This window comes from Silurus aristotelis, assembly GCF_946808225.1.
Source record: "Silurus aristotelis genome assembly, chromosome: 22".
Taxonomy (NCBI): Eukaryota; Metazoa; Chordata; class Actinopteri; order Siluriformes; family Siluridae; genus Silurus; species Silurus aristotelis.
In genome coordinates this window covers 18,041,215-18,059,754 of record NC_139595.1, presented here as the reverse complement: position 1 = coordinate 18,059,754, position 18,540 = coordinate 18,041,215, and the positions used below count along the sequence as shown (strand labels likewise).

General features: G+C 38.8%; 1 protein-coding gene and 1 long non-coding RNA gene across 5 annotated transcripts; one reads left to right on the top strand and one right to left on the bottom strand.

Moving 5' to 3' along the window:
- Positions 1-110: 110 nt before the first annotated feature.
- On the bottom strand, positions 111-1,102 carry LOC310717221. The gene is made up of 2 exons (XR_014530767.1): positions 1,001-1,102; positions 111-147 (listed from the first exon to the last, which is right to left on the bottom strand). It is a non-coding gene; the product is annotated as an uncharacterized lncRNA (long non-coding RNA).
- Positions 1,073-17,963, top strand: plcd1b (phospholipase C, delta 1b). 4 transcript variants are annotated; one of them, XM_083524947.1, is made up of 15 exons: positions 1,073-1,219; positions 7,390-7,548; positions 8,765-8,993; positions 9,155-9,284; positions 9,377-9,605; positions 10,355-10,556; positions 10,967-11,111; positions 12,233-12,385; positions 13,880-14,032; positions 14,133-14,292; positions 14,393-14,512; positions 14,818-14,996; positions 15,170-15,302; positions 16,175-16,324; positions 17,455-17,963. In XM_083524947.1, the coding sequence occupies exons 2-15, from the start codon at positions 7,392-7,394 to the stop codon at positions 17,544-17,546; spliced, it is 2,232 nt and encodes a 743-aa protein (XP_083381073.1). In that variant the 5' UTR covers positions 1,073-1,219; positions 7,390-7,391; the 3' UTR covers positions 17,547-17,963. The 4 variants fall into 4 exon arrangements, with proteins under 4 accessions (XP_083381073.1, XP_083381074.1, XP_083381071.1 ...); XM_083524948.1 differs by having other exon boundaries at positions 1,096-1,219; positions 14,136-14,292; XM_083524945.1 differs by lacking the exon at positions 1,073-1,219 and adding an exon at positions 6,230-6,579.
- Positions 17,964-18,540: the final 577 nt, after the last annotated feature.

The window sequence follows — 18,540 nt, the reverse complement described above, 5'->3', positions numbered from 1 at the left end:
GGACAGTTTGTATCAGATAAAACATAAAACATTGAAAATATCTTTCAGGTAATCAATGAAACCTAAAATATAAGCGGGGTATAAAAAAAAAAAAAAAAAACATTTTAAGGTTTTTGTTGTTGTTACTGTGCAGCCTGCAAGTGCTACCTGTATTTAAGTTAAATACAAGTTTCCCAGATTCTTTAAATGGGGTTTTTGCATGGAGCAAATTATGAAATGAAATGAAAAAAGTTGAAAGATAATTAAATAATTGAAACTGTTCACAAACACGACTCCATGCAGCTGATGCTTCACATGAACAGCCTAAAGATCCATTAAGTTACTGAGCAACTCAAGAAGTATAAGCATAGAAACAGTCTGCTATAATGGCTTAGGACCACAGTTTGCATGAACAGTTCTAGATTTATGGACTCATCAGTGAATATTTTATTAAACAGCACACCTCAACATGACTGGCCATTCAGTGACACCCAGATGAGGATGAGTTCTCTTTTGACTCTGGTTCTCAAGGTTTCTACCTCATACCATGTCAGGAAATTTTCCTTTCCCTGGCTCATCAGGGATAAACTTATAGGCACCAACAATTATATTTTACAACCTCATGTGTTGTATGCTTAAAATATAGTTATTTAAAGGTATAGTACATGTTATATTATATAATATAAAAGTAATAAATAAAGATAAAGACATCGATTGTATAATTAGTGCAGGGTATGTAAAAGTGAGGAAGTGCAAATGATAATATATCTAGGGTTAGGGTTAGGGTTAGAGTGTATATAAAGTAAAATGTAATGAAGGCAGGAAAACATGGAGGCAGATCAAAAATAAAAACTCAATCTAATTTATCTGGTTTATGAAATGTCTGTTTATGTAATGTGATATGCAAATGAGCCCGATGAATATGTATATGGCCCGTGTTGTCATCCGCGCGTGCGCCGATTCTCTTCCGTTCTGCGGCTGACAGATGCGCTCATTAACTCACCTTCATTATCTTCCTCACCTGGCGCGCAGGTGCAGCCCGGAGCCCGGAGCGCTGACCGCAGAGGCGCGGGGTTTTATCCCGTTTAAACACGGCTTTGTGGATGAGGTGGAGTTCAGTGAGCGAAAAAAAGAAGCAGAGAACCAAGTTGGAGGGAACCTGCTCTCTAGTTCTTTGAATATTTCCAGGAGATTCACACGGAGCGACTCTGAGGTAACTGAGACGCAGCAAACCAACCAGGTACTTTATTAAAGTTTGTTTTTGTATTTATTTAATGTCTAATTATTCTTTAAACATCTGCAGTGTTCCTTTTGACCATAAAGTTGCAGCTTATAGTTTTATTTTAATTCGGTTTACATTTTTTTTTTATAATTTGCAGGAGTTTAATAATAACCATAACCATGTTTAATGCGTGTAGTTAATTAAATGTGACCCAATACAGTTAAATTTTTTTTAAACAAAAATTTGTATAACATGGTTTAATATTGTATGAAACCTATAAAACGATAAAGTAAAAAAAAGAGAGAAAATAATAAAACGAATAGAATTTGTTGTGAGTGTGTGAGTGTGTGAGTGTGTATTGGGGTCAAGTGGTGTATAAAACAATTTACAATAAAGTAGTACAGAATCAAAAACATGGGAAGGATGTTGGTCACAAAGGCAGCCAACAGAAAGTGTTTTAGATAAAGCGAGGCGTGGATGTGATGTTTGCAGATGAAGCACCGTGGTCTTCTGAAGCGTGATCTTTCTTCTCAGAGCTGTGCAGTCAGGAGAGGGTTATAGTGCAATACAAAAAAAAAAAAAAAAAAAGTAATGTGAAAATATTTGCACAAAATTGAAGTTTTTCTAAACAAAGTAATTACCTGATCTGTGACTATTTGGCTCGTCACAATGAACTACAGAATCTGAAGGTTCTGCCTCACATCAGATTGTGTGCTCCCATTCAAACTGATCCGTGCAGGGAGAACCAAAAAATCACCAATATGCTGTTTGTAGACCCTCTGATTCGCATGTCCTCACCGTCAATAGTCTTGGTAACATGTTTCACATATAAGTAAAATATATATCGGCTTGTTTGCTATTGGTAAAAAATGCCATAAGCCCTTCTGCAATGATGAGGATGTGCACCAGCCCAAGTACTGATTTTGTAACATTTTAATATTGCTGCCTAAATCAGGGGGAGTGGTGGCTCCAGCGGTTGAGGCGCTGGGTTGCCGATCGGAAGGTCTGGGGTTCAAGCCATGGTATCGACAAGCTGCCACTCTTGGGCCCTTGACCAAGGCCCTTAACCCTCTATGCTCCGGGGGTCCCTTACGAGGGAAATATCAAGGTCAGTGACGTCGGCGTGACGTGGGGCCGCCTTCCCGTGGGCTCACCACCTGCAGGAGGGACCATAAAGGACGGTGCTGTGAGGATTGGGCAACAATCGAAGGCGGGGGCCTGCTTAGACTGCTGCCCCCGCGACCCGAATTACGGATAAGTGGGAGAAAATGAATGAATGAATGCCTAAATCAAACCCCAGTTATTGAGGGGGATGTAATAATCTGTTTAGGGTTTATTAATGTGGAAATCTGTCTGACTGTCCAGTTCTTTGTTAAAAGAAAAGACCGGAGAGGGCATTCACACGTTTTATTTGCGCCTGTATAAATATAAGTATCTGTAGTATAATATAAATATAAGTATCCGTCTGACAGGCTACTCCTAATCACTTTACACCATTAACATGTTTAACTATTGTGGCTGAGATTGATGGGTGTGAGTGTGAACGCCATCTATATATACCATAAAGCAGTACTTTTTGCTGTCATGGATGGCCATACTGGTGGTATCTTTGGATGATTTTGAGAGAGCACTTCTCTTTTACATTACAGGTTTATCAGCCTGTTCATTTGAGTCGATTCAGAGTCTGATCCCTTTCTCATTGCATTCAAGTTCAGTTATAAATATTTTGAGCCCCTAATCAACCTTTCTGGTCCCGTTACCCAAAACGCATTTTTTTTTGGGGGGGGCAACAGATGATTACAAGCTATCAAACCTGCTCTTGGTTATGTTGAGCTTTCGGTCTGGGTAGGAATAGGGCTTTGGGTGTTTAATAATAAGCAGCTTGTGGAGCAGTGTGTGTTTGTTCATAAACACTTATTTGTCAGAAGGTTATTAAGAAACGATTTCAAGAAGGTTCAATATACCGCAGTGCTGTAATAACTGGTTTTACGGTAAATATTAGATGTTCGAGAAACCCAAACCACTGCTGCACACCTCAGGCTATTGCTCATTTGACCTTGTCTGGCTTAAAGGTCTCAGTACTTTTTTAACCACACAACTGTGTTAAAGTCTATGCTTAAATCTGAAGTTATTATAGGGAGTTAATGGTACTCGAAGCTGGTACAGGCAGCACTGTACATGGCATAATGTTTATTATTCCCCCCTTTTTGCAGAAATGGATAATTTATTCTCTGATTCTGTTTTATTTTTTTTTTTCCAAAAGACGTCACAACGAAGGGTGTCTGTGTAGGACAGATTTGATATTCGGGGATATCCGTTTTTGTTTTTTTTGGCAGCTTTCATACACTTGTCAAACATTTAAGTCATCACTGATGTCGTCTAATAAAAGTCTACGATTCCGGGAACTCTTATTGTGCAGTGCATACAGATATTACCAGCTAAGTTTAGCTAAAGAGCAGCACACTTTTTAGAAAAACAGGTTAATATAAAAAGAGCATCTATATATTGAACATGCCTGTATATCTATATTTGGACTCTCTTACGGTTACTTCTCCTTGCCACTAACTTGGTGTGCAAACAAGAAAAAACTGAACAGCCTTGTTCATTCCTCAAGCTACATTAATTCCTAAATTATAGTCTGGAATGTACAGTGTCCAAATTGCATGCTGGACTGTGACTCATTAGGACTGACTTCATGTTGGGTGTGTTTGTCACCACAATATGAGACAAATCCTTTTAATAAAGTGTGAAGAAATGCACACAGAGTGATGGATTATGTACATTTGTCAACGAATAAGTCCGACCTCAACCACAGATTTCCTGAAATTGCTGTCAGGAATGTGTGGTGTCTGAAAAATGAACGTTGACCCGTATAATCAAACTGTGAATCATTTAGGTTTCATCTCAATGTAGAAAACTCCCAGGCTTAAGGTAATTCTGCAAAATCATATTTACAAATGTGTAAATATATGCAGGTCTTTGGGTCCCGCTTAAGAGCAGTATAATGTAAAGTTCTGTGTGCATTACTACCGAGGAGATGCACTTTAATGTACAAGCAAATGTAGCTAAGATTCTGTACCAGTTTCTAGATGGATGTAGGTTCAAATCCTGTTATTGAGTGTGCCACTTGACCTTACACTTTGTCCAGGGTTTATGTGAATAGTCGGGTCTGTTATGCAATTAAACTTGCTATGTATCTGAACATTTATTATTGCCCAGGGGTGAAAAATGTTAAAGTTCCACTATTTAAAACGATTGCATGGTCAGGTTTTCCTATTAAAACTAACTTTTATAACGTATCCGAGCAACTATGCCATTTTGCTTGAAACATTGTTCGGTCTCTGTACGATTGCTAACCAACACTACATGGTTTGCAGTCGAACTGCAAAAGTGCTACACAGGTTGGGTTTTTTTGGGTGGAGGATGTAATTGGGTAAATGTGTTAAATTTCAGTAATGCTCATTTTAGAATGGTGTACGTAATGTTTAATTGCTCAAGTGTTTTCCACCTCAGGTGAGAACACAAGCTTCATCAAGGGTAAGTGTTCATAATGAAAGGGGTGAATGCTGATGTGTTGCCTCACCCGGGCCTAAATGCATATAATCTAAATTGTCTTTGCAACATCTAGACCTCAAAACCACACATGGCTTAATGACTGTCAGGGATGTGTGGCATCCTAAATGCATGTTGGACTGATAAAAGCATTGCTGCAAAGTAAACATCTGTTCCCTTTTTTAGTAGAATAGGATATAGCTAACTTCCAGGAATAGGACCGACTTAAATAGTGTCTGGCATGCGTTTTTACATTTTTATTTTTATTTTTTTTTTTCCCTCTGTGTATTTAAAATTTGAACTCCTTTGCACCATTTGAGAATTGATGTACAGAGAAAATCTAAATATTCATTCCTTTTTATTATTCTTAATAGTTTCAGTGATGCAAAAAACTGCCTTTTTTATTTATTGGCAAAAAATAGATAAAAATAAACATTTTAATAAATTGTGTGTAATGGAATTAAACTTGTTTAATTTTAACTACTATTGGAAACAATGGTTTCCATATTTAATTTCCTTTTATAAAATTAAGAAATATTGCCAGATGTTCGGCTGTAAAGCATGTTGCAGTGTAATGTAAATTAGTTGTTTATTGACCCAAGTATTCTTTAAGAGGTACTAATTGGTTTTGGTCAAGGACAAAAGTTTGGATGAGTACAACACAAACTCTAATATACTGTATGAATATATTGGATATACAATACATGCACATTACAACAGGATTCTATGTTTATAGTGTAGTATGTCTTTTTGTACTGTATATTATAGAGCTCGAAATTGTTCTACACAGTATGACCAATAGATGACGCTATTTTGCTTAATGTACAGTATATGGACAAAAGTATTGGGATACAACTTTTCCAGTCATCTGAGGTTATCAGAGTGTCTTTGTATGTGTAGTAGCATTACCTTTTCAATTCACTTTAACCAGGAGATCCAAACCAGCAAAACAGTTCCCCTGTGCACAAAGTCAGCTCCATGAAGATATGCTTTACATGGGTTGAAGTGGAAAATCACCTGATATCTAGAGCGCTGACCTTTAACTTTTGGGATGAATGTGAACGCTGACTGCACCCATTGGGCCATGGGCCCACCCTGACTGGTTCTTGGTCCCCCCCTAAGACCACCCCATAAAAAAAATAAAATTCAAAGAATCCCTGTTAAGATTAATGTGTGATTTAGATGCAGGGATTATGTTCCAAACGTCCCACACCCAAAGTGTGCGTAAATCGGCAAATAATGAACTGTACAAACAATGAATATATTGGTGTGCTTCTTAGACATGAGCACACCACTGTGTGTTTATTTTATATATATTTTTTATATAAATACACACATACATTTTTAATGTGTATGTTCGTGCAGGCTTTAAAGTGGAGTTTAAGCATTTTTTGAATACATTTATTCCTGGAAAGTAAAGAGCGCATCTCTTTCGCATTTCTCTGATCCTGAATGTCTCTTATCCCCTACATTAGCACACTATCTAGGGGTATCAGACTAGGCTCCAGCACCCTACCTGGTGCTCTTACTAGTGCAGCAGGTGATTTGGTGATCGAGGTATTAATCGGCGCTCTCTTTAAGCGACTCGATCCTTCCAGGTTGCTTTGTAACTCTAGGAGTGAACTTTGCATGGTCCACGCCCCAGGAGTGAGATGTGAGCTGAACACTTCCCCTGGCTGTGTCTTTATTCACTGGGGTATTGTCCAGGGGGAAAAAAAGGGCCGACATGCAGTGCGTACGGAAGCAGTCAGAAAGAAGCAAGTCGCAGGAATTACTTCATGATGAGCAAAGAAAAAAAATAACCAGCGTGAACCTGAAGCTCTTGGGTAGGACCTGCTCCATTCCTCTTCACACTTAAGTCGGGATGCTGTGTATTATATAAAGACGCGGTGTGCGTGTTTACTCTTTAAAGCCGCTGTGTTTTTGTAACAGGTCGCCTTTTTTAAAGGTTTAATAGTATCTTCTGTATGTTGATGTTTTGCTCCAGCAGCTGCGAGAGAAATGTTGCAAATGTTCTTCGCTCCTTATCCATCTGGAGTTAATTTCCGTAACCCTTTTTGCTCGCTTTCTTTTATGCAAGAACATAAAGACGGGATTATTTCACGCAAACACGCAGTCTGCTGCATCAAAGAGCTTTCAGTACAAGTCCCTACGTGTCCAATGTGTTTGTGTTCCAATGAAGGAGACCTGGTGGGCTTAAGAAAATGAAACCTCAATTGTGCTTTTCATTTCAGAAGGCAATAAGTTTTACTTCCTGGTTTTCTTTTGTGATCTGTCTTGAGGAGGGAAAAACGCAAGGGCTGCACAATATATCATGTAATCATGATCACGATAACATGGATGATTGATGTATCGAAACGGCAGTAATATGCAAATCAATCCAGATGTTTGGTGCTGTGATTATGGTTTTTGTTTTTCTCCAGACCAAACGAATCGGTGTGGATCAATAAAATCAGTGCTTTGTTTGTTTGTTTAAAAAAATAAATAAAAAAAAACGTCTAATAACAATAATGCAAGATTTTAATGTAATTGCTAATTCGATAATTAAGTGTGTTGAATTTGTGCGTGTTGTGCAGCCGTGGCTTTAAACTTCTTCCTGTTTTGTGTATTTTATAAAAAAGATTTTTTTACTGCAGGTATGGACGGAGATACCGATTTGAATTTTCTCCTGAACGGCGCAGATCTCGTGAAGGTTCGCTCGGCATCGTGGAGAAAGGTGCGATTCTACAAGCTGCAGGAGGACTGCAAGACCGTGTGGCACGAGTCCAGAAAAACTCTACGTCCGAAGCACACCTGTGAGTCCATCCTACACACAAATACACAGCACAATAGCCAGCGTTGAAATAACATCAGCGTGTTTAGATAAGTCCAGCTGGAGCCAAATGAAACCTTTTCAAACTGTGAATGGAACAGTGAGGTTTTTAATGAACTGTTGGCATTTTTACACTACAGATTTATCAGTGAAATCTACCTTCTGTAGAGGCATGTCCTAATTTGAGACTGATGGTACAGAGGTCATTGCTGCTTCACTGGTACTGACATAAGTTGAGGGCACTCCTTTTTTTTTATTGTGACTGGAAGCCACAGAAGACTTGTTCTTGCTCCTGCTTTTGTGCCATTCAATACAACACAATAGGCCTTTTTGGTTTTATTAATGTACAATAGGTCTCATTTGTATCTCTCATAATCACTAAAGCCAAGGTTTAGCTGAGTAACGTATAATACGTCATTTATATGAAACTATACATTCCTATTAACCTCCCTGACTATTCCAAAGGATTCATAATTGTTACTAACATATTACAAGGGAAAGAAAATTCAATGCTTGGCCTTTTAGACTTATTCTGTAGAACACTATAATCAGTATTACTTTTTGTAAACTCGTCTCTTGTTCAAAAGCTGGTTGTGAAGCAAGTTTATTTTATTTCTCAGACGTCTGTGATACCGTTAACACTTGGTGTCTTACTGCTATTATGATCTTGTTGTACCACAAATTAGATGATGCTGATTGGATTTATAGATGTGCTAATTCCAATAAAACATTTTTATTATAGTAACAGCTCAGTAACGACTCAGACTTTTTTTTTTTTTGGTGGATGTTGTGCATAAATTTAATAAAAAAAAAAAAAAAAAACCCTGACCTGTTTCTGCTCTGAAAAAGTCTTCAGGATGATGGTGGAGGTTGTTTGTTTTGTTTGTTTTTTTCTAAACAAACCTGTTGATTGAATGGCCATTTTATAACAGTAGCTAGAACAAACTTATTTTGTAGACTTTTCACATAAAATGTGTCTGATTAAAAACCATGGTGTTCTACTTTTCATTTAAATTTTGTACAAGAGGAATTTGTCAATTCAGAATAATTTGTGATTTAAAAAAAAAACAATAAAAATCAATTATGGGTAGTAAGTTATTGCTCAATTGCACCTTCTTGTGCCGTCATGTTCTCAAATGTTCCATTCCTTAATTTATTCACATATTTCGGAGCCATAACTGGACCATTCGTCTCCTTAGTTTCCATTGAGGATGTCGAGAGTGTTCGCTCTGGCCGGCACACAGAGGGTCTCAGGAAGTACACTGAGGACACGATGGAATCACGGGCATTCTCCATCCTGTTCAAGAGCCACCACAAAAACCTAGATCTGATTGCCAACAGCGAAGAGGAGGCCAAGCACTGGGTGTCAGGCCTGGAGAAGATCATCTCCAACATGAGCAATCTGAGCCAACAACAGAGAACTGAACAGTATCCTTAGCATTTTTGTAATAATGTAGCTTACAATTGATGAGTCATTTTGAGGGTTCTTACTGAAATTTCTTAAGAAACTTGATGTTATTTAATACATTCCTCGTATAGCTTCATGGTGATATTTTTGCAGTGTGTTTACCCTTAAATCAGCACATCAGCTGGATCTTCAACTGTTTGCGTAAAGCTGACATAAACTGTGACACGAAGATGAGCCCAGAAGAGGTGAAGGTCTTTCTGCAGGACATCAACGTAGAAGTGGATAACGAATACGTCAAGATGCTGTTTGAGGTTATTGAAAAAGATCTAATAAAAAAATGTAAATGGCCTTAAGTCTCAAAGCTGATTTGTTATTGAAGATTCTTGTTTTTCTCCACATGCAGAAATGTGATCAATCCAAAACCGGATTACTGGAGGGAAAAGAAATAAAGCTTCTCTATGAGATCCTGACTGACCGGGAAGAGATTGATGTGATCTACAAAGCGTACGCAAAAACCGACGGCCTCATGAGTGCTGCTAACCTGCTGGACTTCCTGGTAAATGAGCAAAGGGAGAAGGTTGACCTTAATGATGCTGCTCAGCTCATCGAGAAATGTGAAGTGGATGAAACGGGTAAAGGCACCGCTTTCTATCAAACATCAACCGTACCATCAATTCAGATGTAGCGTTTTATAAATACACCAGTTACTTATCATAAACATGTCATTTCTATATGAACCAGTAACACAGGCAATTTAAACAGAAATTGTGGACTTTCTCGTTCATTGATCGTCAGTAATGCATTACAGTGTTTAAGACTTCTACAGTGTGAGTGCAGTGGTGTATTTCCAGAATTGTTGTTCAAAAACAACAACTTGAATGAAACCCGAGTGCAGCAGCACAGAAAAGAGAAGTCTATGCACAAGGTTGTCTAAAGTTCAAATGTTTTCCATGTTTTGCATCATGATCTGCAAGCAAATCTCTGCAAGGCAGTAGGTGTGTCCGGTGATGTGTTCTTTCTGCTGTCAGCAGGACCTCAGGAAAATGTTGAAATGCTTAAAAAGAATTAAAAACGGACGGCTGCAACAGTAGAAACATGAAGTTAAAATGTTAATACAATGTTATTTAGCAATTTGGTGTTTTTGTAGAGGGGGGTGCAAGAAAAAAAACTGACCTAATCAGGAGTTTATTTATTTACTTTATTTATTCATGAAATTAATTAGCTAATCGAGTGAAATCCAGTTTGAAAATCATGCCTAACAAAAAAAAAAAAAAAAAAAAACCCCGTTCAAATGGCACACATCTAACACACATTTGCTTTTACCCGACATGTGATTTTGCACCTTTGCATACATTTGTTTGTCTTGCATCCACCTTGACAGCTAAAGCAAAGCAGCTGATGACCAAAGATGGATTTCTGATGTTCCTACACCAGCCCAAAGCGCTGATCATGAACCCGACTCATAAGAGCGTATACCAGGACATGAACCAGCCGTTATCCCATTATTTCATCTCCTCTTCTCACAACACGTACCTTCTGAAAGATCAACTCAAAGGCCCGAGCAGCACTGAAGGCTACATACGGTACGTGGGACTCTGTTTTACACACATATTGTTAGCCAGGTTTTCTTTTGTTCCCTGGCCATCAAGTTTTAAAGGTGGGATATGAACTTAAATCGCTCACGTCATAGCAGTAAACACTGCTATTTTATGCAAGTACACACCAAATGCCCATTTCAGGCTATAATAATGCACATGACTTTTTTATTATTAATAAACTGACTGTTCAAGTTGAAATGTAATCTGTAATAATTTGGTATGAGCACAAACCCGAGTTACACACACTTTTCATTTATCATCACAAAGCATACAGATCTGTGCAGGGGGAAAAAAAAAAACCTCAGGAAACCAAACTCTGGGTGGGGGGGAAACAACTTCAGTGGTCTGTCCTATTCATATTGCACGTGACTAAGCACCTTATAACCTCCTGACAGAGCGCTAATGAAGTGCTGCCGCTGTGTGGAGCTGGACGTCTGGGACGGATCAGAAGGGGAGCCGGTTATCTACCACGGATACACGTTAACCTCCAAGATCCTTTTTAAGGATGTCATCCAAGCCATTAAGGACTACGCCTTTAAGGTAACTGCAAGCATTGCTAAAGAAATTTCTCCTCAATATGCCACTTGTCATTTTTGACAACGTTTGGCCTTAATGGCAGTGAAAACAAGCTAACATCGTAGTAACTAGGGTAGCTTGCTCAGTCGATTACTGTACATTTGTCAGTTTCAGTGTTTAAGTTTAAAGAACGATCGGTGCAACTCTGATAATTATATCTGGGACCTTTAGCAGCTTTTGCTGCCAAAACATTCCTGACCCATCGAGCATTAACTTGAGCAGTCTGTTGGATCAGAACCACACGGACCAGCCTTCGCTACACACGTTCATCAATGATCTTTAGCCGCACGTGACCCTTTTGCCGGGTCACCACTGTTCCTTTCTTGGAGCACTTTTGATATATACTGACCACTGCAGACCAGGAACATCCCACAAGAGCTGCAGTTTTGGAGATGCTCTGACCCAGTCGTCTAGACGTCACGATTTGTCAAACTCGCTCAAATCCTTACGCTTACCCATTTTTCAACTTTGAGGAAAAATGTTCACTCGCTGCCTATTAACTATATCCAGCCACTAACAGGTGCCATGATGAAGAGATCAGTGTTCTTCACTTCACCACTCATAATGTCATGATGTTATGCCTGATCGACGTATTCGGTCAATAACAAGACCGATAGTTTACCAACACTTTGTTCCTAAACATGTGATTCCAAACCCCTGATGTCACTGTACTTTTTTTGGAAGAAATTGTAGAATGCAGTTATTATTTTACCGACACACTCTGACCCTGCAACTTTTACAGCACTGAATGAGTTTCAAACATGGCTCCACCTGGATGCTGAATGACTTTCTGGTGTGTTGTTGCATGCGTGAAACTCTAGGAGGGTTTGAGTTTTTTTTTTTTTTTTTTTTTTTAATATGATTGTCGAATTTGCTTTTGTTTGCATTCATTCCGTGTACTTAATGTTGATGCATTGTCTTCCCTTCATCTGTTATCATAGTGATGGCTTTTTCAGTTGATTTGAATCTGTGCGAGCATGTTTGGAAATCTTCTTAGTGTTTATTACAATGTGCGGTGTTTTCAGTTGCACATTGTGATCTAGCAAACATTCAATCAAACTTCCTACGTCTCGTTTCTCCTCCAGACGTCTGAATACCCAGTGATTCTGTCTCTGGAGAACCACTGCAGCGTAGACCAACAGAAACTGATGGCCAAGCACATAAACTCCATCCTGGGTAGTGCTCTGATCACCAAACCCCTGGGAGAAAACATGCCCAAAGCCTTGCCTTCTCCAGAGGTGGGTATCTGTTCAGCGCATGAGGAATTTCACCCTTTCAGACACTCGCACTTGCACACAAGGCGGTCAGCCAGAAGGTAGAATAGTTCAGACCGGTGTTCACGTATATTTATAGACTTATTTCTGTTTATAGATCGATTGTTACTTTTATTAGTGTTGGGATATCGTAAATTATGTAGCTTTATTTTCTCAAAATCTTTCCCCTATTAAAACCTTTTATCAACTGTTATTTATGCTTAATTATACTACTTTATAAACCTTGACCCATGCCAAAATAGCAATACAGCAGAGCAAGTTAATTATACTTCTTAAATATACGTTATTTTAATAAGAGTAATTTTATGTGAATGCATGATCCTGTTCAGGGTAGTGATGAATCTGGAGCTTATCCCAGGCCAAACACACATTCACATCTAGGTGCTATTTAGAGTCACCTATTTCTGGGAGGTGGGAAGAAAACCAGAGAAACCACAGACCATCCCAAACTCTTCACTGAGCACAGGGTTAAAACTGGAGTTATGCAGATGAAACCACAGTGCTGCTAAAAAAGTATTTCAATTAAGATGGAACTAAAGTGTAACACTTCTGAATTGCTTAAAATAGTGTGAATTTCACCTATCCAGAAAAAAAAGGCAATGGTATAGGTTTTTTTTAAACCAGTAAATTAAGTTGAATGATCGGTTTAATTGGCGGCTACTCAATTAGCATGCTCCCTTTCACGAGTTTCAAAAAAGAACCATCTCTGTTTATAACAGGAACTAAGAATAGCTGACAACAGAAATGAGTATTGTGTATAAAGTTCTGGTGAGTGAAGCAAAGGCTTTACGTTCTGTTGGAACAGAAGTGTGTTTTCATTCCAGATAACACACCAGTATGTTAGGAATGCTCTGTCCACACCTACAGTCTGAAAACTAGAATTACTTCACGGCTGTGCAAAGCCGCGTTTGATCACTGCGTCGGTTGAGCGCTTTCCTTGATGACTCGTGGAGAGGTGATGAGCGAGGATTTGTTTTGCTAGCAGGAGGAATGGGTAATTGTAGCCTATCTTTTTTTTTTGTTTGGCTCTGTTCGCCTGATTCAAGGCGTGGCTCTGCTTCTTAGCTGCCGATCAGCTCATAAACGCCATGGGAATATTTCACACTCTGGCAAACGGCAAAACAACGTGATCCATGTTCTCATTAGCGAAACACCTTTTATTTAGATCTGCAAAACAGAAATGTTTGGGATTTATGGAAAGAATATTGTAATGAACCTCTTGATATGTTAAGACGGTTTGATAGAAAATCATTTTGAAGACCTTCTGGCTTTCCTCCTTATAGAAAACGAGGTCCACAATTTTGTTTCTCTTTTGCTTATCGATTGAAGTACTAGGCCTTCATTGTGGCACCTTGACATACAAATCCTCATGAATGTGCTTTTACTATAGAAGAAAAAAAAAGAACCCCTTCTGACAAATGAGATTTGAGCATTTGATATATTTTTGCTGTTCATCAGGAGCTGAAGGGTCGATTTCTGATCAAAGGTAAATGCCTGAACAAACTGGAGGACTACTACACGGACCAGGCCGCTACAGCAGAAGAAGATTGCGTGACCGAAGAAGAAGACGCCCGTGATGATGATGATGAGGTGGATCACGCTGAGAACAAGGTTTGCTGCTTCCTGTATAAAGTCCATTGAATGTACAATTACAAGGTTTGTTCTTTTTTTTTTTTTTTTTAAATGTTTCTATTTATTTCTTTGCTCTTAGAAGTCAAAGACACTGAAATTGGCTAAAGAGCTTTCGGACCTTATTATCTACTGCAAAAGCGTCAAATTCCAAGGATTTGAGTCTGCGAGGACTCGCCAGGCTTTTTATGAGATGGCCTCTTTTAAAGAATGGGATGCACTGAATTTTGCAGAGAAATCTGGTAAAAAAAAATAAATAAAAAGATATTTCAGGCTGTCATTCATATATCTGCTAAATCGTCTGTATTTCGTCACATAACTGATGCTGTTTTTCTTCCTCAGCAAATGAATACATTCATTATAATGTAGACAAGCTGAGTAGAGTTTACCCCTCAGGAGCTGTTAGGACGAACTCCTCCAACTTCAGCCCTGTGCCTTTGTGGAACTCTGGCTGCCAAATCGGTAAGACTGAGGTGTAATTACAAAGGTGGTGCATTCGATCTTATTGTGAATACACGTGATGTTATAAAACCTTGAAACAACCTCCTCTCGGTACAGCAACTATAAGTCAATGTTATCTAGTAAAATGTAAATATTTTAACAACTTCTGGCAACAACAATACTCTGTCCACTTGTCGCTTACCTTACAATAAGTTAACGTAATTCTTTATTTTGTTTGTGGTGGACTTTGTCTTTATAACTGGTTTTAAAGCGATAAATAAAATGCCTGAGCAGACACGCCTCTTTCTTTATTTGTTGAATTGTAGTGGCCCTCAACTTCCAGACTCCATGTGCAGAGATGGATCTAAACCAGGGCCTGTTCAACCAAAATGGACAGAGTGGCTACATCCTGAAGCCGGCCTACCTCCGAGATAAAGAGTCCGAGTTTGACCCTATTACGCTCATCAGAGGACCGTGGCTCAAACACATTGCACTTCATGTGATGGTCCGCATTCTTTCATTCTATACATACAAAATGATTGAGTGTTCGCTTATTTAAACACTGCTTCGGTTTCTCTTGATGCTTTCATAATGATGCACAGTATGACGTCATCATTCCTGTTACTTAACCACGTTGGTGCATTTTGAGTTTTTCTTCTCCGCCTTCTGGTCTATCAGGTGATCTCAGCACACCAGTTACCCAAAGTAAAGGAGAAGTCGCTCTCCATCGTCGATCCCCTGGTGCGAGTGGAGATCCACGGTGTGCACGAGGACACGTCCAAAAAAGAGACGCAACACGTTAATAACAACGGTACTGTCGCAATTTCAAACACTTGCACATTTCAATTTCACGTCAATGTTTACAAGTTTAATTGTTTTGGAATTTCACATTCCTTATTAATGCTTTAAAATGTATGAATCTTCCTTAAGCGTCATATTTAACGTTTCATTCAGTTGATGGTTCATGGTTACAGGTGAATGAGATGGTTCTCGGGTTGGTAAAGGAGGCGTGGCCTCTGTGTGCACAAGCCGTGTGTACAGAATCCGAATCGTGCCATTAGAAATTTGAATTAATATGCAAAAGCAGAATTTGAATGTCCTGTAGAATTCGCCTCAAAACATCTGAAATTCAAAGCTGAAAATATATATATATTTTTTTATCTATTTAATATTATTCATTAGAATTTTATGTGCATGTATGATGGGTAGTTTTTGTTTTTTTTCCCCCCAACACTTTCTTTTGTTCTTTTGTTTATTGAATCTCCTCTATAACAAGCTCCATTCGAAATCACATTCAACATCTTTAGGGAATTGAAACCTAAAGCGTTTAGTTTTGTTTTGACTCTTTTTGTCTCACTCAGCAATATAACCTGGATTTGCAGTGTCATCAGAAACTTTTGCTTGTAACCCATTTATTTATTGTCGTTAACTGACCTGATGCTCTTCCTTGGGGAGAAAACGGCAGCTTTATTGGAAACTTGATCTAATGCTCTCTAACGATGTTTTTTAATACATTTTTATCTCCTGTGCCTGATTGACACTAATTTATGAACTGAGGACATTTGAAATCACTGCCTAGAGGGATTTCTGGCAAAACACCAGGATATTTTTTTTTTTTTTTGTGGAGTAAGTCATTATAAAAAAAAAATCTCACAGACGCCCTCTTTCTTTTTATCATCAAAGGTTTCAACCCCATGTGGAACGAGAATTTCCAGTTCGATCTGTACGTGCCTGAACTCGCTCTGGTGCGCTTCGTTGTGGAGGATTACGACGTCGTGTCCAGTAATGACTTCATCGGCCAGTGCACCGTCCCCTTCAACAGCATGCAGATGGGTCAGTGATCACACCATGCACAACATCCTTCATGACCAAGATGTTCTACTGAAGTGGACTGGAGTAGATTTGTATGTTGCGATGACCAAAAACAGTTGATGAATTGGACATGTAGAGCCGTTCGAACTCACTTGCATCACGCTACATAATCTGAACCTAATTAATATACATTTATTTATTTATATACAATTATTTTATATGATAAAAAAATCTATGCATTTGAATATATAATTGTTGATGCATAATTAATTTATAGGAGTTTCCAGTGTTGGCACTTTGACATTCAGAAGATTTTACAAATGATATAACGTATACACCGACCAGCATAACATTTTATGAGCACCTGCCTAAAATAGTGTTGGTCCCCTTTTGCTGCTAAAACAGTCGTGACGCGTCGAGCATTAGCAGTTTGAGCTACAGGAGCTTGTCTGTTGGATCGGACCACATAGACCAGCCTTTGCTCCTCACGTGCATCAATGAGCCTCGGCCCCAAGTTTAACTGTAATCTAACTTTTGATTAGATACTGACAAGCGCTGCAGTTTTGGAGACTCTCTGACCCAGTCGTCTAGACGTCACAATTTTCAAACTTTCTCAAATCCTTACGCTCGCCCATTTTTCCTGCACATTAACTTTGAGGACAAAATGTTGCTGGCTGTAGAAAAAAAAGTGTTTGTCACTAAACCACTCATAATGTTATGACTGATCTGTGTATTTAGACAGACAGACAGACGGCATGTATCTATTCAAGATTGCCAGGGGCTGATAAGGGAACTACTGTTTATATGTGGTATAATGTGAAAAAATAGAACATTTTAACTATAATGAATAAAGAGAACATGAACATTGAAGTGGGAAGTTTCTGTGGGGTGGAACAGGAATGTCACGGTGTGGTCATAAAACCAAGGGGGGGAAAATTTCTTTCGGTTTTATTAAAAAGGATCAATAAAAATTTTGTTAAAAATGGCAGAAATTCCTACCTGTGGAAAAAAATCCATCACAGCAGTAACAAAGAACCGAACAAACCTGCAGTAATCAGCTGTAAGTCAGTTGATGTCACTGAGATGATGAATTTTTCAAACTTTTATTTGCGTGAGGGTGAACACGTTCTGACCTTCTTTTTCTTCTGCAGGATATCGTCACGTGCCGCTCTACAACCATAACGGAGACCTGATCCCTTCAGCTCAACTTTTTGTTCACCTCATGGCTGTGGAAACAGATTAGGCCTAAAGACCTGTTCTTATTCCACCGATTTCCATCCAGTGTTGTGGGGGGGAAAAACCTCAGAGAAAGCTGAACACAAGTTTGGTGCTGGACCAGACCAGAAGGAAAAAAAAAAAAAGGAACCGATTGAAAAGTGCTGTTTTTAATACTTTAACCAGCGAGATACTTTTAATGCAAAGTCTCCACACGTCCATCCAAGTCGACACTAAGCAGTTAAACATGTAGCTGTAGTACGATACACTGGCAGGTTAATAAACTAGATCTTTTTACTTCTAGATGTTTTGAGTGCTCCTGGGTTTTTAATACATTCCACTATTTAAGATTTTACCTGTTTTTGTCTGTGTATGTGAATGTATGAACTCTAATAAAATAGCCAGCTGCAGTCAAGACTACAAGCTGCTATTGATTTAAATAAAACATCTGTTTGTAAGACTTTACTCCTTTCATATGGTGCCAGCGTGGATGAGCGAGCTGCAAACAAACCCTGCGCCAACAAGGGGATGGCATGCGGGAAGCGTGAGCAGAACTGCTCCGAAATAAAAACATCTGATCTGAAGTTCCTTAATTTGGTTTCAGTCATGTAGCCAGGTGTTTCCTGTAGGAAGATCAAGGAGAGGGAAGGAAGCCATTTGTTCAACATTACAGAGAAAACCGTTGGCATCAAGTAGGAACGGTTGCCTTATTAAACACAATCTGGGTAAGCAACGATACCACAAGCCACCAGAACACTTCAGGAAAAGTGTACAAACACCATTCTTCCTCAGGTGGTGCTCTGATACAGTACAGCACTCTAGATCTCCAACACACTCAACCTAGTTTACTCCAAAATCTCTCATCTGTTTAAAGTCAAGCATCGTATTTACATACTCATCTGCATTGTGGGTGGAGTTATCCTGGAATATTCATAGGATCCACATGAACATTCAGAATAGAAATGTCCTCTTAAAGACTGAACCATCTCTGTAAAATGGCAAACCGTGTGAGCAGAAATAAA